This window comes from Macrobrachium rosenbergii, chromosome 5 (assembly GCF_040412425.1).
Source record: "Macrobrachium rosenbergii isolate ZJJX-2024 chromosome 5, ASM4041242v1, whole genome shotgun sequence".
Classification (NCBI taxonomy): Eukaryota; Metazoa; Arthropoda; class Malacostraca; order Decapoda; family Palaemonidae; genus Macrobrachium; species Macrobrachium rosenbergii.
This window is the reverse complement of record NC_089745.1, coordinates 27,647,561-27,675,360: the sequence shown is the minus strand read 5'-3', so window position 1 is coordinate 27,675,360 and position 27,800 is coordinate 27,647,561. Positions and strand designations below refer to the sequence as shown.

At 38.5% G+C, this 27,800-nt stretch overlaps 1 protein-coding gene across 2 annotated transcripts in view; it reads left to right on the top strand.

Annotated features, from left to right (window-relative positions):
* The window catches only part of LOC136838626 (transmembrane protein 120 homolog), an 87,088-nt gene that overhangs the window by 37,962 nt on the left and 21,326 nt on the right, over positions 1–27,800 (top strand). For both annotated transcript variants that reach the window (XM_067103908.1, XM_067103905.1), the window contains 3 exons: positions 6,960–7,052; positions 20,626–20,701; positions 25,443–25,584. In XM_067103908.1, the coding sequence (XP_066960009.1) occupies positions 6,960–7,052; positions 20,626–20,701; positions 25,443–25,584 (311 nt within the window). The remainder of the gene's footprint in view (positions 1–6,959; positions 7,053–20,625; positions 20,702–25,442; positions 25,585–27,800) is intronic.

Here is a 27,800-nt window from a genome sequence, read left to right as displayed (position 1 = left end):
CATACACTCTCTGATATATTCCCTTCTGACATTCTTCACACGTAACCACCACTTCCGTACAAACTTTCCTCAAATATGGGGAAAACATTCGCTCTTTTATACACGCAGTTAACTTAAACTCCCCCACATATCCATAATTCTCATGGACTAACATGAACATCCCTACTGCTCCACTCATTGGGAACTCCGGAGCATACATCAACTCTCCTATCCTTTTGCATGAAAAATACACCACTCCTTCACACAACACAAATCTCTCAGCAAACAACAAAGGCCATCTCCTACCAGGTGCTTCCTCTCTAATACACCTCTCCTCAACATCCTCTGTTGTTAGTAATTCATTCTCACTCTTGTCCAACTCCACTATGTTCTCCTCCTCACTCTTACTCCTATCAATCACCCTCACAAACCTAACCATACTTACCACCTCACTGGGAATTTTCCCTACTACAACATACTCTAACACACAAACAACGTTCTACTCGTTCCCCAAAACAGACATTCCCACTTCAAACCCTTCTCTCACATGCAACGCATCTATCCCTTCCATACCAGAGGGCTCACCACGGTAAACCCCCTTCACACACAGCTTCCCCGGGGTTGGGGTTTGATATGGCAGACTTCACGTGACCTTCCATTCCACAGCCCTCACACTTGCTCCAAGGGTTTTTACGTGTCCTGGCAAAATCCCCCCTCATTCCACACTTTTCCGCAATGACTTCCACTTACTCCTGCTCTCCTTCCACTCTGGCAGTCTCTCACTTGATGCCCCACCTTTCCATGGCTGAAACGCTTCAACTCGTATGTTTGCGGACAGTTCACCAACATATGCCCCCTCTTTCCACAGCCAAAACACTTGCCATTGGCCCATCTGCAATTCACATGCCCAGTCCTTCTACACCTAGAACACTCCTTATTACTACTACTCAGTCCCATCTGACTCCCCCTCACGTTCACATTCGCTCTACTTACACTTCCACTCCTAAACCTCTCTCGGCTCCTGCTCCAGTTCCTTTCCCGTTATTCCCCACATTTACTTGCACTTTCTTACTCTTTCCACCCGGTCTCTCCTACACTCGTCCAACAAGGCTCGCATCACACCTATCTCCTCACTTACCAAAGCGTCCTTATATGCCCTTCCATTTACCACCTCAGACCCAATATACATCTCCTTTGGTTCATCATCGTCTACTCTCAGGTCTTCTAGGAGACTAGGATCTCTAAAACATCCTCCCAATTTAAGCTCTTCCCTGACCATTGCTTCTGATCTTTTTTCTTCTCATTCAGAATTACCCTAATCTTCTATGGGATGGTGGCCAAGAAATTCTGCATTAGGTGTTTTCCTCAATTCCTTCCTGTCCTTACTTCCTCCTGGCCAAAGCTTCTAACCTATGGCATACAAGCCCACTTCCTCTCCGGCTTTCATCTTCGCCTCCTCGAACCTATTATCCTTCTTTTATACAATACTTCCCTTCATTCTCTTCACCTGCCTAATCACTAGCATTCACAAACATATACCCTGGTTCACCCTCACACATACTTGTATAGCACATCTTCAACTGCACTTCCAAGAACTTTCCTAGCCACTTCATCCACACGCTATCATTCTCTCCATACTTCTGCCTACAATACTCTCATACTCATCAAAAAACTCACATATGTCTCTTCCCTTCCCGATGCAAAATTTCTCAATCCAGGGAACCTCCTCAAGAACTCCATTTTGGCCTCTTTCTCCTTTGCCTCACGCAAATCTTCACTACTACCACTACCACCACTACCACCACTTCCACTCTTCCAGTCATTCTCAATTTCCGAGTCCGAGCTACCCCTCCAAATCCGGGAACTTAACTCCTCTTTCCTCACACCTCTCCCCTTTCATGTTCTCGTCTTTCCCTCTCTTTTCTTACTTTTCTCTTGATCATCATTTTCATTCTCCTCACTTACACCATCCCCATCCATGGTGGGTACTCCCTTACTCTTATTTGAGAGCTCCTTCCCTTTCTTAGGAATTTTCTCAGGAATTTTCTCCTTTGCACCTTTTGCCTCAGTGTCCTCACTTCCTTCCACAACACTGGGCCCACTCTTAGCCAAATTGGCCACTTTTTTTGCCATCTCACACATTTCTCATCCATTGCCTCTATCCTTGCAACCAGTTTACTTTCCCTTTCCTGGGCTTCCTCTAACTTATCCTGTATGCTGATCATAATGCATGTCAGCTTATCCCACCTCTGCTTCCAACCTTGCTCCCCTTCACCTGACCCAACACCTTCCAAACCTGCTCTCTCCACCATCTCCAATAATGTACCCAACTCTTACTTTACTAACAAAGGCCCCATGTTGGATGCTAATTGGTGCAGGATGATGGGAACAGATTCAGAGGCTCAAGAAGACTTATCCACCTATCCTAATTTATTAACCTTAATAATACTACAGCGACCATCAAAAGAACCTTAACCTAATTTATCAATATTAATCTTACAGTTAACACATCCAATGTTTTTTCAGATAATTATTCCATCTGTTTTAACTAAGCTACCGTGAGCTTTTCCATTAAGTTCCTTGGAGATGTTACTATTTCCTGAAGTGACCACAGGCAGGGTAGGTGAATGCACACTTGAAAGATAAATCTTTATCGGGTCTACTTGGGATTTTCCAGCATTGATTTAGTATACAACTTCACTCTCAGACTGATTCACATATTGATTCATCTCACAATGCTTTTAATTTCCTTGGAATACATCTACAACAATCGCTTAAAAATGTTTTGTATTATCAATTCCTACCAAGAACTTGAATAAATCGGACTAGGTTCACGCAACTAATACACAGATAATACTTGCTGCAAAGCAGAGCAAACATTTAGAAGACAAGTGAATGCCTTGTTTCCCATCAGTGCTTCAGTCACCCAAGATCCTTCACTGTCAAAGCCAGTGGAAAAAAAAATTACACTAGGTGAAGGGGAGCAGAGCCAAATCTTAACATGATCTTGCTCTAGCAAACTGCAAGTAAAAAAAGAAAAAACAACATTTACATCAGATATTCACAACAAAAAACACATAAAATAAACATTAAAAAAATCAGCAGTAAAAACAAAAATTCAGTCACACAAACCCAAACTTCCAAATGCCACCACAACCTCTTGCCAAGAGGGTTGTCAATCTACTGGTTCTCAGGGCAAAGCACCATCAGAGAAACCCAGTCCTTGTTCCTTATTATCCACTCATTCGCCTGTCTGTAGCATGGTACACTTCTTGCATCTTTTACACTGGAATTTTCCAGTAGCACCTGAGAGAATGTGCTCCTGAACAGACCAGCTTTCTCACAGGGTAGCTGGAACATGTACCAAGGCAAGTTAGTCTCTATGATAGGTATCTCTGTGGTCAGAGCTAGTTCTAGTAGATCACAGACTTTGTCTCTAAAACAAAGAGTAAGGTTTACCTTCACAACTTTTGATCTGATTGGATTAGACTTCTCCTAGGGGGTTGTCTATTCTGGTTTTTGCATAACACTTTGTCTCGCAGGAACTCAAGTTCCAAGCGACTTATGTTCTTAGTACTTAAGCACACCAAGAACATTGTTAAAGATGCTAGTCCACACTTGCATGGAGTCTTTATGCTTAGAATGTTCTTTTCCTGGTCTCAGTGTAGTTTAGGGAAGTCTCTTGGCTTAGTGTTTTGCATTTGACTTTTGGTAGGGTGAGGATCACTGTCATTCCATAGTTCCTCTAGGGGAATGATAGCTCGACACTTTTTGATGAGACATTGGGAGTTCCTCATCATTTGCTCTGAACCTAAATGGAATCTGGATGAGATGCAGTTTTGCTATCCTATGTTTTTCAGTAAGTTTTGAAGTTACCAATTCTTGGTGTTGGAAATGCATTCTTCTTTCATTAGTACTGACAAGCACTAGAAAGAGTTGTCTAGAGACTCTTTCTTTACACTTATCTTCCTTTGCAGAGAGAAGCTTGTCAGTTTCTCGGCTGTGAAAGGTTATGAGTCAGCCCTAAGCCAATAATTGAGACAGAATGTAGGGATCTCTCTATCTCTTCGGAGGCCTCCATGTAATTGAGGAGCTTCAAACAGTCTTATCCCCCTTCAGGCCCCAGAGGGAGACATGGCTCCTTTCCCAGAGATTTGCCTTGTGTGGTCCGTACAAGCCCTTATGAGTGTCGTTGGAGAGGGATCTGCCTTTGAAGACAGTCATTTTGCTAGCCCTCATATCAGTGAAGGGAGTTGGCGAGCTACATGGCTCTCGATGATAGTACTCAAAAAGATGGGGATTTGTTTCAGTTCATTTTCTCCTGGAACTTGTAATAAAGACTCAGAACCAGTCGGTTCCTGTAAGCCAGGTTTGAGTCCATGTTGATCTCCATTCTAAAAGGTTGCCCAAATGAAAAGTTATTATGCCCTTTTAGAGTGCAGCAGCGCTACCTGAAGAGAACTTGATATCTTAAATGTGAGTGTTAATATCTCTTCATTAGTGTTCACAAGTCTAAGAAATAGTGGTCCAAGAACACTATATCTTTTTGGCTCCATGTGATGATAAGGCAGGCATGTAACTCGTCCAGCAAGGAAGGCGAGTCTACTGCCTGAGGGAGAGCTCATGAAGTCAAGGGTAGAGCCCTGTCTTGGGCACACTGGAAGAGCCTGTCAGTTCTTAGGTGATATCGTGCAAAGGTGTGGTTGCAGCATACCATAGTCACCTCCTTTCACTTGGGGATATTGCCTGTAGGCCCCTGGGGACAGTTTTCCATAGTTTCATGGTGACTGCTCAACTAGTTTTGTAGCTAACCCAGCTCCCGGTGGGACAGGTAGCGTCTCATCTAAGGTATTGAGGTGGTGAGAGAGAGATGTGGGAGTGACGGGTCCTCCCTCCTTTTTCTTGGTCGGATGAGCTTGCAGGTGAGCTGTATGATGGACTACCAGCCTCTTCATTTTGCAAAGAAGGGACGCAAGTCCTCTTCCTCTCTTGACAGTGGTAGAGGAGGACAGACAATGAGACAAAGCCATATGCCTGTTCGTACTGTCCATTTTTTAACAGTCCAGAGGTATAGCAAATGCATCATCCCATATGTCCAGCAAGCTAGAGTTGTGGGGTCATCTTTCCTTTGCATCTGTACAGACCAGAAAGATGACATTCCCAGCTCAGGCAAACCTACCAATCTACACAGAAAGTACCCAGGCTACTACCACCAATGGATAAGTCTCCAGTGTAAAGAGTAAAGGTTTATATTTGTGTAGGAACAGTTATCAAATTTCAAAAGTAATTTGTATTTTTCCCAACATACAAACCTTAATGTCTTTACGTACATGGCCCACAGCAGCCACCCCTCATGAATCCTGTGCCAGGAGGCCAAGTGGAATGCAAACTGACAGCTGGATGGTGCTTTCCATACCTGTTGGTAGTGAATTACCTTATTAATGAGTCTGAATGGCCATTTCCAACTCATGCTTCAAGCAATCTCCTATGTAAAGAACTTCAGGTTTGTATGTTATGAAAAATACAAATTACTCTTAAAATTTTACTTTTCTTAAAATAAGTGCTACAGTGGCACCGTAATTCAAGGACCTCAGCTTATTGGAATTTGTTACTTAATGGACTCACCCAAGTCCAATAACCATAATAAAAATATTTTGAACTTACCAGAGAAATCTGGTAAGTACGATAGGGTTATCAGACAGTGTACCAAGGCTTTCCTGGTTATGCCTGTCCTTGTGAGGGTAAACCGTATTGAGATAGTAATCTGTTGTATACGAAAATATTTAGTATATATTATATTCTAAAGTGTTACAGTAACGTACATAATAACAAAATTAGATGTAAAACATTTAAATGGTCTCTTGTTGTCTTTTGCAGATGGTATTATGGTGCTTACCACTTTGGCAATTGCTACTGCCAGTGTATGTCTGGTAAATGCATAATGTTTGGATTGTAGATTTATATGATCATCTGAAATGAGGAATGTTGAAATACAGTAACACCTCAATTTAACCAACTACTACTTTTTGGACTTCTGTACTTGGCTACATATTATGATTTATGTTGTTGGCATGGCACCATTTTAGTTATGATACATTTTTGGATGAATCTCTTGAATTGAATATTAAGTGTAAAGTAAGGTTACTTTAGATTAAGAGCTATCTGGAATTACTGTTAGCTGTAAGATGTCGATGGGGGTTGTGCTGTCAGTGCACCTCATGTGTTACACTAGGCATTACTTGAGGTTCTTTTCAGCATCCCTTTGGCCCCTAGCTGCACCCCTACTGTATCTCTGTTCATATTCTTTTTCTTCCATCTTACTGTCCACCCTCTCCTAACAGTTGTTTCATAGAGCAACTGTGAGTTTTCCTCCTTTTACACCCTTAAAACCCTTGGGCCTAAATTTTGTATTCAGTTCCATTTCAAATGCAGGCTACAATACAGGGTGCTTGTTACTTAATGGACTTTACTTATTAGAAAGCCCAACCTTCAGAGTTCCTGATAACTTGAGGTGCTGCTGCTTTTATGAAATGAGGAGTGCTATGTATTATTAGGATCATTAACACTATTAATTATTAATAAGCTTGCTGATTATCTTAGTACAGTGATTGCTCTCCTTGTCATGCTAATAGCAAGATACAGATGGGCTTTTCATAGACATGATAAATGCTTAGAAACACAACATAGATGCAGGAGGATATATATAAAAAAAAGTAGTACCAATACAGAAAACTACAAAGTAAGCACTGTAGTAAGACTAGCAGCACTGATGCTGCCTGGTTATCCAGCGTTTGTGAGAGAAAGTTTGTACCCAGCATTGCTTGCCCATGAAAAATTGAAATTGAAAATTTTGGTTTACTTGTGTATTACTATTCTTATTGAAAAATGGACATTGAAACTAGGGGTGCATCTGTAATTGCTTTTTTATGAAAAATAGTGTATTCATGAGCAAGGAGGTACAAGATAATTTTTCATTTCAGGTACAGATATAAAGATGAATATGAGAAGTTTAAGCTCGTCATCAACTTAGTTGCATTTGCCATATCCACGTTCAATCTTTTAACAAACTTCAGGTAAGAGAAGGATGATTATTGTAGCAAACATTATTTTGTACTGCACAAGTCTTAATGCTGGTTAAAACTAGAATAAGCGGTAATTTTGATAGTGTAGCCGCTGTTCGTCCTCAAAGGAGTTACTCTCTCATGGTCCCCCCTGGGCTCCATAAGACAGACCAACCAATTACAAAGAATTCTCTTATAGTTGGTCTCAGCCAGAGTAGTGCTTGTTGGCACAGTGATAGAATATAAAGGAATCGGGACAGGAGGGCTCTATCTCCTGTCCTAAAACGACTATCTAGGCTCTATGTCTTACCTCACATTGATGTGGCAACAGCCTGTTCCAGCCAACTCCATTACACTCTGGTCTGTCCAAGACTTCACAAGTTCTCAGTTTGTGCTCTGGAAATCATGTTCAACTATAACGAGTCAAGCTAAGTGTTTAGTTTTAAGACCCAGTGAAATTAGTTTTTAAAAATTTTAACAGGCAGTCTCATATTTATTTAAATTGGGAGCAGTAAGCCTCATGCAAGGCAAGGAGTTATGAGTAGATCACTAGGCTACACTGTCATTGCTGTTCTGTTTTTTCTTATTAAACAATTGAGAATTAGTATTAAGGCAATAATATTAGTCAGTTATGTTATTGAAACTTATTATACAATGCTATTTTTAACATTTATAGATAATTTGAAGTTACAGAAAGGGTAAGTCATGTTAGCCTAACTTGTTTACAAAATATGAACATGATCGTAGTTCCCAATTGTGCTTGACTTACAAGCCTTGGTATTTATTAAAGGCAAATATTTCCTTTGTAGTATTTTATAAGGTAAATGGTTTTGTGATGTCATAAGTTCCCCAGCTATCCTTAAAAGCGAGGTTCTTTCCAATTTTAAAGGAATACATTTGTGCAGATCTACTTCCAACGGGGATTACTCTAGTGGTAGTTACGTCACAGGTATTGAGAATTTGCTGTGATGTTTGTGTTTTTCCTAGGGGAATATTAAAGTATTTTTTCATAATGGCGAGCTTTGCCAAACATTTTAAAGTCTTAAAGATACTGATTTTATATATTTTTGGTACAATAATTCCTATAATTATTGATTTTATGTATGCACCAACTAATGTGGCTTATAGTCTACAGAACCTTTACCTGTTGTTTGAGAATAAGTGGTTAATCATAGGTTATGAAATGTGTAGAAATATACAGTATGGATGTTGAGATAGTTTTGGCTTAATTGAGTGAGAAGCATTTGTGAGTAAATCCTTCAAGGCAGTGTTATTGTAGTAATTGTGAATTAATATTTTAATATGTTTACTACTATTTTATGGCTCTGACCCATTGATCATGTTTCCTTATATCATACTATGGATATGTACTTGTGGCCATGTAGGCCTGGGTTAATTTGAAGTGTTTGCTGCCAATACAGTGATATGGGGAGCTAACACTAGGTAGTTTTTATTAAACACTTGTTCCTTTTATCACTACTGGGCTACTATTACAAAGGACCTAAACATACCTGTGCCGTGGCAAATTTCTCTGTGCCATGGCGAATTGCTCAGTCTGCTTTTCGCCTGTGGAAATAGCTCATAACTACCTGCCGTGAGCCAGCCCTTAAGGAATAAAGGAGAATTTGTTTGCTGGCTGGACGTGTGTGAAATATGCCACATGCTTTTGGCAGCAAGTTTAAATGATGAAAGCTCATTTTTAAGCTGTCTTTATGAGTTATAAATTTCAATAGGAGTATGGGAGGAGGAAGCTACTGTACATGTTCTGGCAGAACTATGGCAGTGCGTTTCCATCCCTCTCTGAGCAGAATCCACATTTGGGCCAATACTCCAAAGGCAGTGGATTTACGAACTCCCACTTCAATTTCTCCGATGGAGACGAAGAGTCTCTCCTTGGGAGAGAGGTCACTGATACCTGACATGATGGGGATATAGCCATTGAAATTTCCCTTCTGAATCCGGAAGATCTGTGGAACAGTCTTCTGCTTTACATAAGAAAGATACTTTAAATGAGAATCTTGCCTTTCCCATGCAGCAATTATGTATTGAGGGGACCCTGATAGGGTTCACCCAACCCCATCTGAAGTGTCTGTACCTTCTAGAGGGTAGTGATATATCTTGGAGTTCTATACTGCCAGGCAGTGATGATACAACTGCCTTGGCTCATCAGTTCATGCAGGCTTTTCTAATGGGAATTCAGCTTGCTGTACTTTTTTATACTGTCAGGCAGTGGTGATATGACTGCCTTGGATCATCAGTTCATGCAGGCTTCCTTTATGAGAAAATTCTGATTGCAGTACTTTCAGAATTCCGGGAGGAAATCATGAACAGTATCAAGGATAATCCCAACCCCTTTGAGGACTCACTTGCTACTGAGCATCAACATAGAGATGCTACCCATGTTTCCCAAGAGGAATTCAGGTGTCCTGGATATGGAATCGGGTGTGATATGTGAAAATTTCTCATCCTTTAAACTAGAGGATTGAGAGGCTGCACAGTCTTCCCAGGCAGAGATAGGATTCTCACTAAAAATCAGAATGGATAATAAGAGACAGCCTACTCACTTCCAGAGCTCCTACTGGTAACAATTGAGACCAGACTGGACAGTGAAACCTCAAATCAGAATGTAGTACAGACACCAATATCTGCCCCTGAGAATGATACGATAACCCTCGGCGAGACACCTTAATGTGCATCCTTTCACCAGATGGAAAATACCTCATACCTCATCAGTGAAAGGAAAACTAATTGAGGTTGAGCATTTAGAATTTCAGGACAGAGTGGCTTTTCTCAATACTGAATGGCGCTTGGTCCCTCCTTCAATAGTAATTCAGAAACTGTTAAAGGAGATGGTTATCCTGCCTAATGATATAGCAGTGAAAGCCAAATAAGCAGTCCCTGGGTACAACGGGCTCGGCTTATGACGTTCCGAGTTTTCAACACTCTTCAAATATATTCATTAAAAATTATTTCCCGGGTTACAAGGTATTTTCCAGGTTACGATGCTGATCTGCCAGAAGAAATATGGCTCGAAAATGGCAGAATGGTAAAAATTTGGAGGTTTTTTAATGAAAAACTCAATAAAAATGCAAGTTATGTCGTTTTCAAGACACCCAAATGATTAAAAGCAAGGTTTCATATAAGTAACTTACCAAGTAATTACATAGCTATACTTTCCACTCGTGCTGCAGCTTAAATTTTACAATCCACGGTAGCGCTCCTATTGTTTAGTGTAGGTGACCAGTCCTGCCCACTAATGGGAATACTAGGAATGACTTAACAGACAATCTCATTCTTTTTCTGCTAAGCTCAATGTAAACATCTGGTGTTTGCAACAGCTATGGTTATTGCCGGTTAGATAACTGGATTTCAGTGAAATATTATTGCTGATTTTGAGTAGTCTTCAAGCCTACAGCTTTCAGGATCAGAATTTTATTGTTTCAGGTTTATCATATTTCGTTGCAGCAATATTGCAATCAGTTAACTCTCCTTTACCGAGTAGCGTATTATAACGAAAATATCATGTTCGCTACTGAACCGATGTTTTCGGTCCCGAATACATATCGGCAAGCCTCAAATAGTGTTTGATAAGGAATTGAGATAAGTTTTGTGTGATGGTACTTTGTGTACTTCAAAACAATTGTCAGTAAAGAATTGATTTAGAACATTTTCTTATTACACTTTCCTTTGCAGAGAACTGAAAAAGTATAAGGGCAGAATGTAGTAAGGAGAGAAATTACTTATTTTGGCGGCAATGGGCTTTTGGATAAATAGACTTTCTTGACAGCCGAGAATTGGTGCCGTGCACCCAGGAGCGCCTGCTAGCTTTAGCGCCGAGCACCCAGGAGTGCTCACTAGCTTCCGGAACTACTAGCTCACTTGGCGCTGCAAGTTAGGTCCAACCTGGACCTTTCATGCTCTTCTGCATTCCGACTTGGTCAAGGAAGGGCTGAACAAGTTTTCAAGTTCATTGCAACATAATGATGACACTCTTAGCCCCGTTCTGGATTATGAATATAGGTTCCCAAACCAGATATGGTTGTTGGTGGACTCTTCATGACTCCTTCCACAATCCATATCTATTCAGAGAACCTCACTTCAAAAGATACCACTAAAGGGTGGAAGACTTTTCTCGGACAGTTTTACAGACTGTCGGGGAGCTTGCCTGGAAGAAGTGAAATTTCAAGACACTGCAGAGACTGTTGCAAGATGCAGATAGCAGTCTTCTTGCCAAGTAATCCAATGTAAGTAGGCAGTCTTCCGTCGATGGTGTAATGGCTGTAACATCTCATCTGCAAATTCCTCTGTAGCTCAGATAGCGGAACTCCTCCTATACCTGAAGACTGCCAAGGGGGCTCTCTTCTTCCATCTTCAAGGGGCATAGAGCAATGCTAGGCGTAGTATGTAAACACAAAGGTCTAGTTTTATCTTCTAACCAAGATCTTAGCGACCTATGAAGTTTCTCGAGACTTCCAAGGGAGAGAGGAGTGTACTCCATATATTGGAATTTGGACATAGCTCTCGAGGGGTTAACAGACCTGTCTATCGAGCCTCTCCGCTCCACGCCTCTTAACTAGGAAACTGTTCCTTGTAGCCCTAGCAAATGCCAAACAAGTTAGTGAGCTTCAGACTATAGACAAGCAAGCAGATTCTGCTCAGGGAGACACAGTCTGTGAACAGGATCCGTGCTTTCTGCCTTAAGTGATTGTTGGACATACCTGGTTCTGGGAGAGTGAGTGAAATGTCTAGTTTGAGCTTTAAGGTTTTACCTGAAAAAGCCTTTTAATCAGAGGGCCATCCATACCTACAGTGTGATTGTTAGACATCCCTCTGGGAGGGTGAGCTGGGAGACCTGAAAAAATCAGTCTCCAGACAAGATTTGGGCTTTGGGTTTTACCTGAAAAAAGCTTTTCATAAAAACCTTACTTTTAATGCTCTGGGTGCATCAGAGGGCCATCCATACCTAGAGTCTCCGGACAAGATCCTATTTCTGATGAATATATTTGAAAAGCTCGTAAGCCGGAACCGTCTCGCAAACCGAATGTATTGTCCTTCATCTCCAAGGAACTTTGTTTTTGAGAATCACTCTCAGATTCAAGAGAATGATTTGCCTACCTGTTAAAAGAGAGCTAAGACGCCAGAATTGCCTCTGCCTCATTAGCTTTCAGGCTCAATATGTCACTCACTGCTGTTCGTCAATTGGCTCACTGGAAGTGTAATAGTTCTTCACTTCTAAATTTTCCTTGAAGTCAAAACAGTGTTTGAAAATTTTCCAGTACCTTGGGACCATTATTAGCAATTGGCATGGCACTGAGGGAGGAAGCAGAGGATTTTTTCCTCCTATCTCTTCACCTTGTAGTAAGGTGCAGAATTTTTTGGGGAGCCGAGGGGTACAATGTACCTGGAGCACCCACCACTTTCAGTGGATGGGTAGTTGTTTTATTGCAGTGTAGGTGACAGTTATCCGGTTGTTTTTATTCTTTGGTACTGTGCCCAGGGCAAGGGCACTTATGATGCTTTGCCAGCCAACGAAATACTCCTTGGCTGCAAAGCTCCCACTTAAGTAGAGGTGATCCTCGGCTATACTGCTGCCCCACTACAAGTTAAGATAGGCACCAACCAGAGGCAGTATTTTCCTGCAGTGGCTGTCAACTGGTAAGGAAACGACAAGGATTGTTTTCCAATGCTAGCAACTTTTTTCTATTTCAAATTCATTACTTATCTTAATGTTTAGGAATTGAATATGTCCATGTATCCCATCTTAATGTTTTGGAATGGAATATGTCCATGTATCCCACCTCCTGCCAAAGTGGGAACCAGCTATATAATTACTTGGTAAGTTACTTATATTATATGAAAATGTTATTTTTTCATAATAAAATTAAGTTCATATATACTTACCATGTTATTTATAAGAAAATGTTATTTTCATAATAAAATTAAGTTTCATATATACTCACCAAGTAATTACAAAGTTGGAGCCCACCCTCCTCCCCCCCCCCTCCATAGACATAAGGGCAGAAACAAAATGAGGTTGTCTGCTAAGTCGTTCCTAGTATTCCCATTAGTGGGTGGGACTGGTCACCTACACTAAACAATCGGAGTGCTACATTGTATTTTAAAATTTGAGCTGCTGCACAAATGGAAAGTATAGCTATGCAATTACTTAGTAAGCATACATGAAACTTAATTTTGTTATGAAAATAACATTTTTCTTATGATTTTCGATGATATTTCGGACGATGCCGGTCCGACGCCAATCCGAACGGAAGAAATATGGGCCCAAAATGGCAGAATGGTCAAAATTTTGAGGCACTATATTTTTTATGAAAAACTAATAAAAATGCAGGATACGTTGATTTCAAGAAATCCAAACGATTAAAATTAGGGTTTTCATACTATTTTTTACGATATTTCGGACAGCACTGATCCGAATGGAAGAAATATGAATCCAAAATGGCAGAATGGCCAGAATTTTTATTTTTTTATGAAAAACTCAATAAAAAGGCAGGATATGTTGTTTTCAAGACACCCAGAGTATTAAAAGTAAGGTTTTCTTATGATTTTTGATGATATTTCAGACGACGCTAATCCAAACCTAAGAAATAAAATTTACATTTGTAGAGCATATTATTCACTAATTACTGATTTTTTCTTATTTTCATGACTAAATACATTTTTTAGGTAAAAAAATTGATTTACTAATTTTCAAATATTAATATTAAGGTAATCACAACAAAGTATCAATAAAACTTTAAATTAAAATCCCTCAAAATCACAAAACAACTTACTGATATGAACAACTCGGTTCAACCTCTCTCTCTCTCTTTCTCTCTCTCTCCCTGTCTCGTAGAGCAATACAGTATTCACTACTTACTGATTTTGATTCTATTTCCATGGCTAAATACATTTTTTATTGTAAAAAAATTATTTAGTAATTTTCAAATATTAATATTAATGTATTTCCTCTTTCTCTTTCTCCGTAATAATTCATGAATACTGTATCACTCTTGATATTTAAGTAAGGCCAACCACCCATATCTCTCTCTCTCTCTCTCTCTCTCTCTCTCTCTCTCTCTCTCTGTACTGTATACCCATTAATGAAATATGGATTACTGTACCAACATAAAAATATACTAAAATTCCAGGAAGCTCACAAAGGCATCATTGGTCGTGTTACAATTTTTTTTTATTGTTTTGACATAGGCTCCATGACAACACGCTATTGGCTAGAGGGATTGGACGTAGGCAGTAACAGAGCTTATAGCAACCCCCCCCTCCATGACGGCATGCTTTTGGCTGGGGGTACTGAAGAAGGTGGGATTTTAGCCAACCACAAAGCTTGTACCTCAAGGGCATTGCTTACACTAGCAGGAGGGTGGGTAGTAGTAGTTTTTTTTCTCTCTCTGAGATAAGAGAGAGAGAGAGAGATTTTTTATACATATGTAACAAGTAAGTTTATCTCTCTCTCTCTCTCTCTCTCTCTCTCTCTCTCTCTCTCTCTCTCTCTCTCTCTCTCTCTCTCTCTCTCTCTCAACATGGTCAAAATTTGGAGTTTTTTTAAGAAAAAATCATTAAAAATGCAGGTTACATCATTTTCAAGACAACCAATGGATACCCAAAGGATTAAAAGTAAGGTTTTCTTATGATTTTCGATGATTATTTCGGGTTACGCTCATTTTTTACTTACGACATGGCTTCAGAACGGAACTCTGTCATAAACTGGGGACTGCCTTTAGAAGCAACCATATTAATGAAAGCCATAGAAGTGACTTTTCTCCAGTTTATTGGAAAATATAGCACAACAATAATTTTACAGAAACAATAACCTCTCTGGGAGACATCAGCATTCTGTCTCTTCACTTTTGAAACCATCAGCCATGCAAAGATGGAATTTCAGAGTTTTGTGTTGACTGGGAAATGAGAGTTTATGGCAGAAATAAAGTCATTTTGTTTCCACCATTCCAGTATCTGATAGCGCTACAAAGGAATGAGCAACATTTTTCTTCCCGTATGAGAGGAAAAAGCTCCCATTGGACATGGTTACCCAACAATTTAGGACCCCTACGAGGAAAATCTCAGTACATCCTTGGCTTAATTTTATGCTTAGGCTACAATTAATTAAAGAGCTTCCAGTGTCTTCCAGAACAATGTTAACTGCAGTAGCCAAAACACTTATGTGGACCTTATTGGGAAAACACTACAACTTTCTGGAGTGTCACGTTAAGGTTGAAGCATTGGTGGGCTCCAACATTGCTCCCTAATGTAACCTTCTTATTGCTTTCTTCCCTTATCTGTTGGGACACTTTTTGAAGAATCTGTTGTCATATAACTCATTGAATGAGCCCAACAACAGAATTTCACAATATATACTCTTCTTGAAAAGGGGGAATCTGGGAAACAATACCCTTGAGAGTTTCCTCTTAGCCTGAGAATTTACTCTTTCTTAGCCTAAGAAAGCTTGGTGTGAATCAGAGCCGTACAAGCCTCCAGTAACTACTAAAGGACCCCTCCAACAATAGAAGAAAGAACACCATTAGCAACAATACCCCTTTCAAAGCAAGCAAGACACTCCTACCAGGGGAAAGAAAAATCAGTTCATGGACTGCATATCACAAGGAAGAGAAGAGGTGGAGCCCCATAGGACTTGCATGGTTGTCTTCTGTAGCATAACATGCAGTGGAAGTCCTCCCTTTGGGAGGGACAGTATAATTCTCAATGGGCTAGGGTAGAGATGGTCTCACCCTCCCCCTCCTCTAAAGTATTTTTTTCAAAAACCAGACCCCCTTTTAAAAGGGAGCCATAGAGAAAGAAGGCTTTATTTGCCTCTTGAGCATCCCCAGGAAGCATTCCTCCAAACAGAGGGTGATCCTTGATCTGTCAAATTGGAACAAACATGTTGTTTGCATAAATTTTTATATATATTGTACCAATTTTATGAAAGCTCAGGAATGAAGGATTTTAGCTGGTGGCCTACCTAGATGGTTGGCTAATCTGGGGAGCCACCAAAGAAGAGTGCTGACAAGACCTGAGAGTGGTGGTCAACAGACTCCAGTCAAAAGGTTTCTTAATAGGAACAGGTCCCACCTTCCATCCAGCAGACTCTCTCTGAGGCTGGGACTTTGTTGGGGTACTCTTTGAAGCAGCTGTCTTCCCAAAGCACTCCAACCAGAATAAGGAAGGACTTAGAAGATTCCTTGCACAGCACAGCTTTCCAGATGACACTTGGAACGAAGTCTGGGCCTATTAAAGTTTAGGTCCATGGTAGATCTAATCCTGAGATTGTGACTGTAGGATTTAACAGTCTGGCTCTCACATGCCAGGAAAAGGCTTTGTGATCACCTTCATCTGAGATTGGGAAGATACTCTGTCCGTGGACATGGAATGGGTCTCTGGCAAACAGGCCAGCCTGACAGCACTGTTCGTATGAGTGATAATGCATACGGATGCCTGCTTGACAGGTTGGGGAGGCCATTGGGAGGATTGTCAGTTAGGGGGAAGATGGTCACCTGCTCGGAGGGAGTGTCATACCAGCTTCCTGGGGCTATTGGCTATCTTTCCATCTCAGAAAATTGAAACCTGCAAAAGGGGAGGAGGATGATAGTCTGTCTTTGGAACATCTGTCACAAATGATGAGGGCAGCCATGGAGCTGCGGTAGATGGCTTCAACATGGGATTCTTATATGGAACACTCCAAAAGTTCACAAATGGCCAGATGGGTTATTGAAGCCCTATAATAATTTCCTCGTCAGCATGAAGAAGCAGCAACAGCAGCTGCCTATCACCATGTTTCTTGAGCAGATGAGGAAGGACCCTCCAAAGCCTCCCGTAACCCCTGAAGTAGTACCTGAAGAAGGGGGAAGAAGCGTCCCCAGAGGAGATGTAACTCCTCTGCTTTGCTTCGCAGTCATATCTTCATTGTCATTCATCGGACTGCACAGCTAATTCATCATCATCATCAATCGTCATTCATCATTGGTGAGTGCCCGTATGATTTACGTAGTGTAATCTTATCATTTCTTAAAATGTACTGTATTTGGTGTTTGAAGTATTAAAATAGGCGGTTATAAGCATTTTTGTTTAAGGTATACAGGGTATTTGGTATTTGAACTATTAAAATAGGCAGATATAATTGTTTTAGAGTAGGGTACCAACATTGTGGATTTCAGCTTATCGCTGGTGGTTGTGGTCCCTAACCCCCACGAATACCGGGGGTCAACTGTACACACATTATGCTGTGTGTGTGTGTGTGAGAGAGAGAGAGAGAGAGAGAGAGAGAGAGAGAGAGAGAGAGAGAGAGAGAGAGAGAGACACTGTAGGTATCATCTAACATTTGAAGTCGTTTTGATATATTGTACAGTGTACAGTATTCATAAAGTCAGTTCACTACATGCAAAGTCGATTCAATACAACTATGAATACTTTTGCACTGTTTGTGGAACCTAGAGGTTGTTTATAGATCATAGTGTAACTTAGATTATTGAAACAGTGCACACACAAACAAATCATATATACAGACATGCACCATTAGTAGTTTTCATTGCACCCTTATGTTTTATTGCGTTAGTAATTTTTTAATTGACATGTGAAGTAATACTTGTTTTTTTAATGTTTACTAATTGTAGTCAACTATAACTGGCTGCAAAGGTGCTGATACTAATGCATGCGTACATTTATTAGTCGTCTACGGAATCTTCATTTGAGAGAGCAAATACATGAAAGTACTTGTGTGTTTTTGGTGTATTGCAGTTTGCTTAATGATAGGTACTGTACATTGTCAAAACACACAGCACATGCTAGGGCAAGATAAACAGACAAACATTCATGCACATTGTAAACAGAACAATAGTTTTTATATTATGCTCATATGTTTTGTTGCATTTATATAAAAATTAATATGTCTATAGTTGTAAAGGTTCATTTTAAGAACAGGGCTTGCATAGTACATTTCAGCTTTTTGCATCTTTTCAAAGAGGTTCACTTACCTCTTTTCAGAGAGGTTCACGTGTGCATTTCACATATTATAAAGTATTTCTGAATTCTGAGCCTAGGAACTTCAGGTAGTAGGAGAAAGGCTTATTATTATAATTTAAAATACAGATAACTCTATGCACACAGGTTCTAAATACAAGTTTTCACTTTAACATGGGCTTTAATTAGAGGAGAAAATTATCTGTTTACACAAATTCCTCACATTAACACATGTAAGAAGAAGTTTGAGAAAAATATCCCATTCTGCTCATAAGTATCCAGTAAAAAGGAGAGATTGCATCGCTTCATAACTTAGGGGCAAAGGGGCATGCGTATGCCGTAAGGCCCCATTATGAAGTAAATTACTGTTTCTGCCTTATGATTGAAGGGATTTGCTTCAAATTTTTACCACTTATTCTACAACTAATGATGAAAATTCTCTCAAGGGGAAATTTAGAAATTCAACCTTTAAGTTCACTTGTTTTGCAGTTGAAAAAATCATGTCACTTTTCAGAATTAACATGCAAAATTAAAGTTGCACTGAAAAGCAATTTTCCCAATGACAAAATAAAGATATATAGTTATACTACACTCTGTAAAGGTTGCATTGAATTTGGTTCAGTCTTCTTGGAGAAATAAGCATTTAGTTTTGAGAAAAAAAAAACCTTTGAGAATCTGGACATCCTGAGCAAGTTATCCTTACGTCATTATAAACCGTGTTCTCTGACACGTCCTGTAGAGAGAATGGGATACTTTAGTGGGTGACAATTATTTTTAAATTTTGAATAAGTTTTTTCACATTCGTTTTACATGCTTTTTATATGCATTTATTTAACTTGACTTCTGCATCTGTCTGTCTGCCTGTCTGTCATCAAATCTTGTAACTCAATTTTTAACCTGTTCCCTTCGTCCAGTGGACTTGAAATTTTGCATGGTTACTCAGTCCCGGTGACAATACAATCTTACATGATCAATAGTATTCAGTGACCTGTAGTGACCCTACAGTGACCTCTCCCAGTATCTCAGGACAGGATTTGTATGAAACTCTGGATTTTTCACAACCTCTTTGACTTGGTAAATAACTCTTTAGATTTTTCAAACCTCCTTTGGCTCGACAGTATATCAGTTTCATTAGCTACAATCAAAACTAAAAAGTATAAAATAAAAAAAATATAAAAAAATCTTTAAAACACACTTTTATTAAAATGCACTAAAAAGTGAAAAATTCTTTTGAGACACACCAGGATTTTCTTACAATTAATCATGTCTACAAAAATAAAAGCATGTACACCAAACATGGAAGGAAATGCTACAAGAAATAAAAAAATATATTTCTTTTCTTGTAGCGCTTCTTTCCATGTTTGGCGCCCACGCTTTTATTTTTGTAGACATGGTTAATTTTAAGAAAATCCTGGTGTCTCAAAAGATTTATTTTTCAATTTTTAGTGCGTTTTAATAAAAGCATGTTTTAGAAAGTTTTTTTAACATTTTTTTTTTTTACAATTTGTCATTCACAGTGCCATACAGGCTATGAACAGAATTGTCCATGAACCAATCAAAACATTTTTTTAGCAGTAACGTTTCAAGATATGTTTATTTACACATAAAACAGCAAAACAGTGTATAACTCAAACTTGATCCTATCTATGTTCATTCATAGACTTTTTTTACGTTTTTTACAATTTGTTGTTCACAGTGCCATACAAACGATGAACAAAATTGTTCACAGTGCCATACAAACGGTGAACTAAATTGTACATGAACCAATCTAAAAAAAATTTTTTAGCTATGTGTTCATTTACATATAAAACAGTCCAGAACTGTATAACTTACCTGATCCTATCCTGAATTATTCATACAGACATTTTTTACGTCTTTTTTTTTTTTTTTGACAATTTGTGGTTCACAGTGTCATACAAGCGATGAACAGAATTGTCAATAAACCAGTCTAACATTTTTTTTTAGGATTATCACTTCAGGAGATGTTTATTTAGACATAAAACAGTTGAAAACTGGTAACAACTAAAATTTGATAATTCCTCGAAATTCGGCGGTCGGCGTGCCCCTTAACCCCCCTATTATGCCATTGTTTCATACATAAGGGGAAATGTAGAGTTGTTGCCTGAGCCAGCATCAAAAACTGGAAAGAAAGCAGATGGAATGAAGGTAAGGCTATTATGATGGACAGTGAAAACTTGTGCTTTTAATATTCAGTATTTTCCTGTCTTGGAATCTGATGGGGTGCTCTGTTTACACAATTTCCATTTGCATGTCATCTTTAGAAATGTATCTCCCAAGTAAAGGAGAGTTCTCTGTACTGTTTTTTACTGGCTACATGAAGTTTAGTGAGAGGCTGTTGTTGTGATGTTAATTGGTTGTGCAGTTGTAACAGTTTTTAAGATGCTGCAGATTATGTAAAGGTGCTAGACCATCACCTTTAATCCGGAATGGGACCTAGTTGCCATACCAGGTTTTCTGGACTAAAAGTAACTAGTGGGTATTGTTGATCAGTGGTCTTATGGTATTTAATGAATATTTTATATTTCAGGAGAGTTGATCTCGTTCACGTTTCTTTTGGTTTGGTACTACTGTACGTTAATATTTTATATTTCAGGACTGTTGATCTCGTTCACATGTTTCTTTTGGTTTGGTACTACTGTACGTTGACTATCAGAGAGAGCATTCTCAAGGTTAGTAATGACTTTCTTTCATGTAAATACCTTATCTAAATAATGTACAAATGTTTTTAAGCCTGTACAAACCTGAGTTTTGCAGAAAACTTGGCTTTTGATGAAGGGATTTGGCAGACTTAATTGGACTTTTTAAATTATTAACTTTTTTCCATAGCTTTGTAAGTGCTAAACATTGGAAAATCCTCAGTACCTGGCTGTAGGAGCTCTACTGCCTGTTAGATATGCTGACATGATGAACACTAGTCTCGGTTAGAATTTACTTTCAAGTTTCACATTTTCACCTTAATGATTATTTCCTGGTCACTGTTTTGAAACTTTTCTCCAGAAGTGACAAGTAAATAAAATCCTCATAACTAGATTTTCTGTATTTTAGTTCATGCCGAGGAAATGCATATACTGTGTTTGTTTTAAAGCCAAACACAAGCAACTCTGTAGCAGTGTTAACAAACTGAGCATTTAACTTGAGGTCATCAGGTTGAATATCCCTTAAGGATTGGGAATGATTTCCAAGAAGTTCTTAACTATGTCAGTAAGAAGATTTTCTTGGTGGTCTGGCTTTGGAATCAAGAATCTTCAGGAATGCCTACATATTGCTATGCAAAAATGTACATACTGTATTTTGCAAGTGGGCATTGACTTGACATCTTTGAGCAGGTTTGAAACAAAGTCTTTTAGGTTATCATGAGAAGAAGAATGAATGAATTACGATAATTGAAGGCGGAGTGTACAAATGCAGCAGGATCTTTTCTAGTACTGCCAACCCCAAGCATCCTGTTTTTTGATAGTTTGGACACATCCTTAGCACAACCCCAGGCAGAATATTATGTGATAGTTACAGGTGGGTTGCTGAGGGTACCAGAAGAGTTGAATGGTCCAGAGCTACATGGAAGAGAACTATGAGAGAGAGAGACTGGAAATAAGTGGAGAATGTAAATGGGAAAACACTGAAAAGGTAGAGCTTGTGGAATTTCACAAAGGCCCTTTGCACCACATGACATTGGAGTTGATGGTGATGATAAGATAACCATCATCATGAATATTTTTAAGCCAATTTTTCATGTATTCCTGGGCCTTTCTACATAACTTTGTTGTACTCTTTCTATCTTTATTGCTTTTCTGACCAACTATTCATGATGATTCCTTCTCATCATTTGTCCAAACCATCCCTGTCTTTGTGATCTGTCTTTATTTGAGCCCCTAGGTACATCTTTCCATCAATTCTTCACTTATTATTATGATTTCCCCACCCTACTCGTGCCGTGAATTGTAGCGCTCTATGGTTAGTTTTTTTTTTTTTTAAGCATCCCGCATTGTGTTGTCCTTAGATGACTCTTCATTTGTTGGTCAAGGGAAACCATATTGTGGATCCTCTGCAACTCTTTCAGGCTCATTTACTGGTCTGAATAGAGGTAAGCAGTTTTCAAATTCATCTCAAGAGAAGAAAGGCATCAGCAGGAAAATCACTTAATTCAGACCCAATGATTGCTATGTCCCAAGAAGAGTAAAAAGTTCTAGAAATTCTGGAGTACACATACATGGGTGAGAATCCTTCAATCAAATTCCATGGGACTGTTTGGAATCTGGAGTATTTGTATGCAATCAAACCTTGTTATTACAGCAGATATGGAGTATTACGCTTGCCTTGAAATGAATAATACTTTTGAAAAGTGCTGCCATATCTTATATATGACACCTCTTATTTATTGCCTTATCTTGTGCATAAACCCTTGTACAAACAGTAATAGAAACTGTCATTACCAAAGAATAAATAAGCTCCCAAAGTCCGTTTATAAACACTGAAGGTTCAAAGTCAGTGCTAAGTGCTAGCCTGCACTGTATTCCCACCCCATTAAAATTTCTCATGCACACAGTAGGCTTACAAGCATATATATGAGTTACACACATTACACAGTAGGCCAACAAACATATTTCTGTTATATACTTTACTTGATTCATGTTAGAAAAATGAACACCATGCTTACTAAAGAAATAATAGGTCAAACTCATCCAACTTTACCCACAAAAAACAAAACTTCAAGAGTAAGCCGAAGCATGTCCTCCACCCTCCCAACAAGTCACTTGTTCTCATGTACATAATATTTTAGATTAATTCATATTAACATAATACACCAAAACCTTGATAAAATTTTATTTATTAGTGAATATCGTGCTCATGTATGTAAGGATTACTTCATTTGTTTGCCTTGCAAAGGAAGTTTATTTTCAAAGATATATGCTAGAGCAAATTCATGAGCTCCTCATCCATAGAGACATTTTGTTTCTGCAGTTCTTGGTTAACAATGAGTAATGCATATATATAAATTTACTATGAAGTATATGTTTTTTAAAATGAACTATAGTAAATACATGAAAAAGATTTTATACATAAATAGAAATAAAGCATCTACCAGACTGATGAAGAAGCAGTGATGCTAAGGCAAACTTGTTTGTATTCCTGCAATTCTTGACTGGCTTTCAACTTAATATTTACCATCAGTGTCCTGTGGAAAGTTTGTGCAATAAATGAAAGTCTCCTGTGTACAAAAATATAGGATATTAGAATATAATAATCAAAATACAGTGCATAACAGCAATATTAAACTTATAAAATCTTTGAATAATATTTTTCTACATATTCAAACAACATTACTCTGCATGTCACCTTGGCCAAAGCTACTACCAGATTTATTTCATGAATACACATAATACTAAGTAGATTTTTACCTTTGTTTTTAGCTGCGGAATGTTTGAGGAGGGTATTGCAGCCTGTCAAATCATTAATGAATGTGACAGTACAGTATGTACTTGAATGATCAAAATACCAAAACTACAATATGCATTGCATAGGAATGTGTATTATATTTAGGTTTGTCTAAAACTCTAATGATTGTTAAATCAAATTATTTTTGCACGTGTGTGTGTGTGTTTGTCAGGATTTCGTGAATGGTCTTGCTACTGCCCATCACACACACACACACACACACACACACACATCTCTCTCTCTCTCTCTCTCTCTCTCTCTCTCTCTCTCTCTCTCTCTCTCTCTCTCTCTCTCTCTCTCTCTCTCTCTCTCTCTCTCTCTCTCTCTCCAGAGAGTTACTAATATCAAGTTTAAGTTTAGTTATAAGGTGTTGTATAGGAAAATGTATGAAATCTTTACACCATCAAAAACACAAGCCACTTGAACTTTGGCAGTCATATGTCGTATGTAAATACAGTATGTAGTGCACTAAATTTAATGATTGATGTGTTGATACTAATCACATTTTATCAAGGGGTATCCTAAAAAGTCCAAAGGGACTAGGAGACTCCTAAGGAGCAAGTATTATTGTAACTGTGGGGTAACTGGCAGACACTGGCAACCAAACCTGAACTAATCTAATGCTTGCTGCTGGAACATAAACTTCACATCTTAAGCCTTTAGGCAATTTTGTTACACTTCCCAGAGTTGATTGGTTGAAGAGAGAAATATTGATTTCCATACCCCTACCTCAAGCACAATATTCTCATGATGGGTATATGGACATACCTCTCCACTTTTTTGCAGTTCTAACTCAGTGATGTAATTCTTAAGATACCTAACATTTTTTCTTTGGGACCTAATGTCACAGGAAGGAAAATTGTTCAAATGGGTGGTTCATGAAGGTCATCTGTTTCTCCTATATCTTGGTTTTACTTTTCTTTGGCATCTTCAGAGACTCAGGAGACAAGGTCAACCCAGCTTTTGAAGCAAGTACTCAAGCTTACAGATCCTGTTCCTCTATTTCCCAGCTTCTTGGAGACTGACACTATGAATGCCCCCTTCAGGTAGGCCCACCTTAAAGGGCTCTCTTGGAATGTGATTGCCACTTGGATCACAGAGTTGCTATGTCTAGGGGAGCTTCTCTCTTGACCTCCCTCCTAAATAGGATTCAGGCATATTATGATTAATGGGTTGGAATGAACAAGCAGTGTTTTTTTTATACTAAACATATTTTTCAGGCAAATCCATTAATCATAAGGGACCATTCTGTCCTCCTATCCCTGTGGTCATTCAGTCCCTAGTAGGGCACATTGGAATGAGTCAAAATACAGAGAGCCTGTAGGAGTTTGCCATATGGAGTAGATCCGTACTTTTCAAGATGACAGTATACAGTGACTGGGATTAGTTATACAAGGAATAAAATGTCTTAGAATTACTGAGTTTGTATTAAAATGTTTTTATATCTTGAAAATATCGATGGGAAATATAAGTAATCCAAAGCTCAGTTTCAGAATCTAGCTTAACCCAGAAATGAAAAAATAAATGGATTATATTGTTAATGTATTTGACCATTTTAATATAACAACTGTTTATAAGTTAAACATTATACAGAATTTTAAGAACATCAGACTCAAGTTACATGTTATGTTTTTGTGGAAATTACATGTACTATCTATGATGCATCACTATACTGTGACTGGAAATAAGAAAAATCTACAGTTATGTACTCTATATGAGCAAAGCTGTATTTATCAAAATACAAAAATTATTAAAAATGGGAGTACTTGAAAACTGATCTTGTCATTCAAATCCACATTGACAGTTTGGACAAGGTTAAGCAAGACCTGTGAGAGAGCTATTAAGAAAGGTTGACAAATTTGTGATTATGTATTGTGAATGTGATCAAAAGCAGGCATTTAAGAAAAAATGTTGTGTATACTCTCAATTTAACTTCGTCTTAATTCATTTAACATGACAGTTCTTATTATCTTTCAGGTCAATGGATCAAGAATCAAAGGTTGGTGGCGTGCACATCATTTTATATCAACAATACTATCTGGAATTCTTTTGATTTGGCCCAATGGTGAGACCTACTATGCCTTTCGAAAGCAGTTCATGTTGTTCAACATGTATATCAGTAAGTCATTGTGTATTGTTCACTATTTTTAGGCTTAGTAGGTTATGAAATTAAAATATGTTAATGAAACTTCAGTTGGTATTAGACCTGGACAAATGTAGAGGATGTAGATGTTCAGTACTGGCATAAGGAACTATACTCTGCATCAGCTGATTTGACATTGAAATACTGTATACTCTTCAGTGAACATTCTGTCATGGAAACACTGCTGATGATGTTGGTCACTGATTGGGTTAATTCCACATATCCAATTATACACAAATAGACTTTGAATTCCCACCAGAGCATTTATTTATATATAAGAGACAGGATTATACATAACTTTAATGTCTTTTTTGAGTTATATCAGATTAACCTGAGCTCAAATGGTATGAAAACTAAGAACCTGTAAGAAATGCTGGTAAACATATATGAACAACCAGAGGAGCAGGCAGGCAGTGGACTTCTAACTTGACATTTGGATTCAGAGTTTCGGCTGAAACTGAACTGCTATCACTTGTTTACCACTGTGGCAGTCTGTACTCATATCTAATATAAAATGTCGTATTTTTGTAGGTAGTCCATATTATGCAAGAATCCTTTGAAATGTATGAAACAATTGTAAATGTGGTAAAAGGCCTGACTGCACAATATTTTATTAGCAACTGTTATGAGCATTATAGAACTGCCAAGCTATGTAATAGGAAACTGTTGCTGACTTGAGTCATTCCATAGGTTTGTTATAATTCCTTAGAATTATACATCCTGTTAATGCTACCAATGTCTTAACATACATGTTTCAGTTATGTTATTTTTTTCTTCATAAATTTTTTTAATGTAATAAAATCATTATGCTCACTGAAATTGAAAAAAGACAACTGACTTGCTCAGAATTCACTGTCTTTCTTTCATACTGATATCAGTAATAACCTACCTCATATTGTGTGTTTTTTTTTAAGTAAAAATTATATACGAATAAAGTAAGTAAGGGCTATGGTGGCACTGGGTGGGGAGGGTGGTAATATGAGTAACTTTCAAATTCCAGTAGTAAAAAATGAGAGAACTTGCTAGTAACAAAGCCAGGCTGTATTTTATGGGAATCGTGCATTGAGTGTCAATGTATAAAAGTATATTTGCTTAAAAAGAAAAGTTATGTGCAGTTATATCAATGTATTTATGTATGTGAGAAAAGAAATGCCACAACAGGTTAGCCTAATCAAGCTAAGGATTCCGAATTCATAGTCTCATGATATTTAGTTTCCCCAGTGATGCTAAAAGAAGTACCTCATTTCTTATGGTTTTTTAATTAAGTTTCTGCCTTTTCTGACATTCACTAATTTATTGACAAAACCCTGAAAACTGAATAATCATCACAGACTCTGACTTGAAGCATCAGTCTTTTATTTTGCTGATATAGATAGATGTGGTGATGAGGATGGTGTGAGGTAAAATCAGCATAGGCATACATAGAAACTTCTGGGAAGAGGGATTGATAGGGATCTGGAAGTGAGTGTTCTTCAAATCTATAGTAAGCATGTAGTCATCGTTTCTGAGAGCTGCTAGGACTGTTCGAGGAGTCTCCATCCTGAACTTTGTCTTCCTAATGAAGAGGTTCAAAATTGAAAGGTCTATCACTGGCCTCCAATCACCAGTGGCTTTGGTGACTAGAAAGACTCGGCTGTAGAAACCCAGTGAAGGACACTTGACTTGATCCGCTGCTCCCTTCTCCATCATCTTCCTCACTTCTCCTTTGAGAGCTGTGTGCTTTGGAGAGCCCTGGGCATAAGTGAGGTGAAGGAGAGGACAATCGGAGAGGGGAGGGGTGAAGTCGAAAGGTAGTAGATATCCTCTTTCTCCTTCTTCCCTGCGACTGATGCCAGATGCCACCAATTCCTTGCATAAACAATTCCTATTGTTGTTTACAAGTTTCCAGGTGGTGCCAGAAGATTTATCCTAATATTAAGACTGCAGGATTGTTAGCTATGAAAAATAAAAACTAATTTAAAAATTTGCCATATTTTATAATGATCACCGTAGACATTGATGAAAAGTTTTGAACCATATGTAAAACACACACATTGCGCTACAGTAATTTTAACATAGAAGGGAAGGTGAAAAGGGGAGAGAACCATTTAAAAGATTTCTGTTTCATGCTGATTCTTGGCCCCCTGTTATGTTGGATAGCCACCAGGGCAACTATCTAATTGCGACTTAACATCATTGGGCCCCATTTAGAT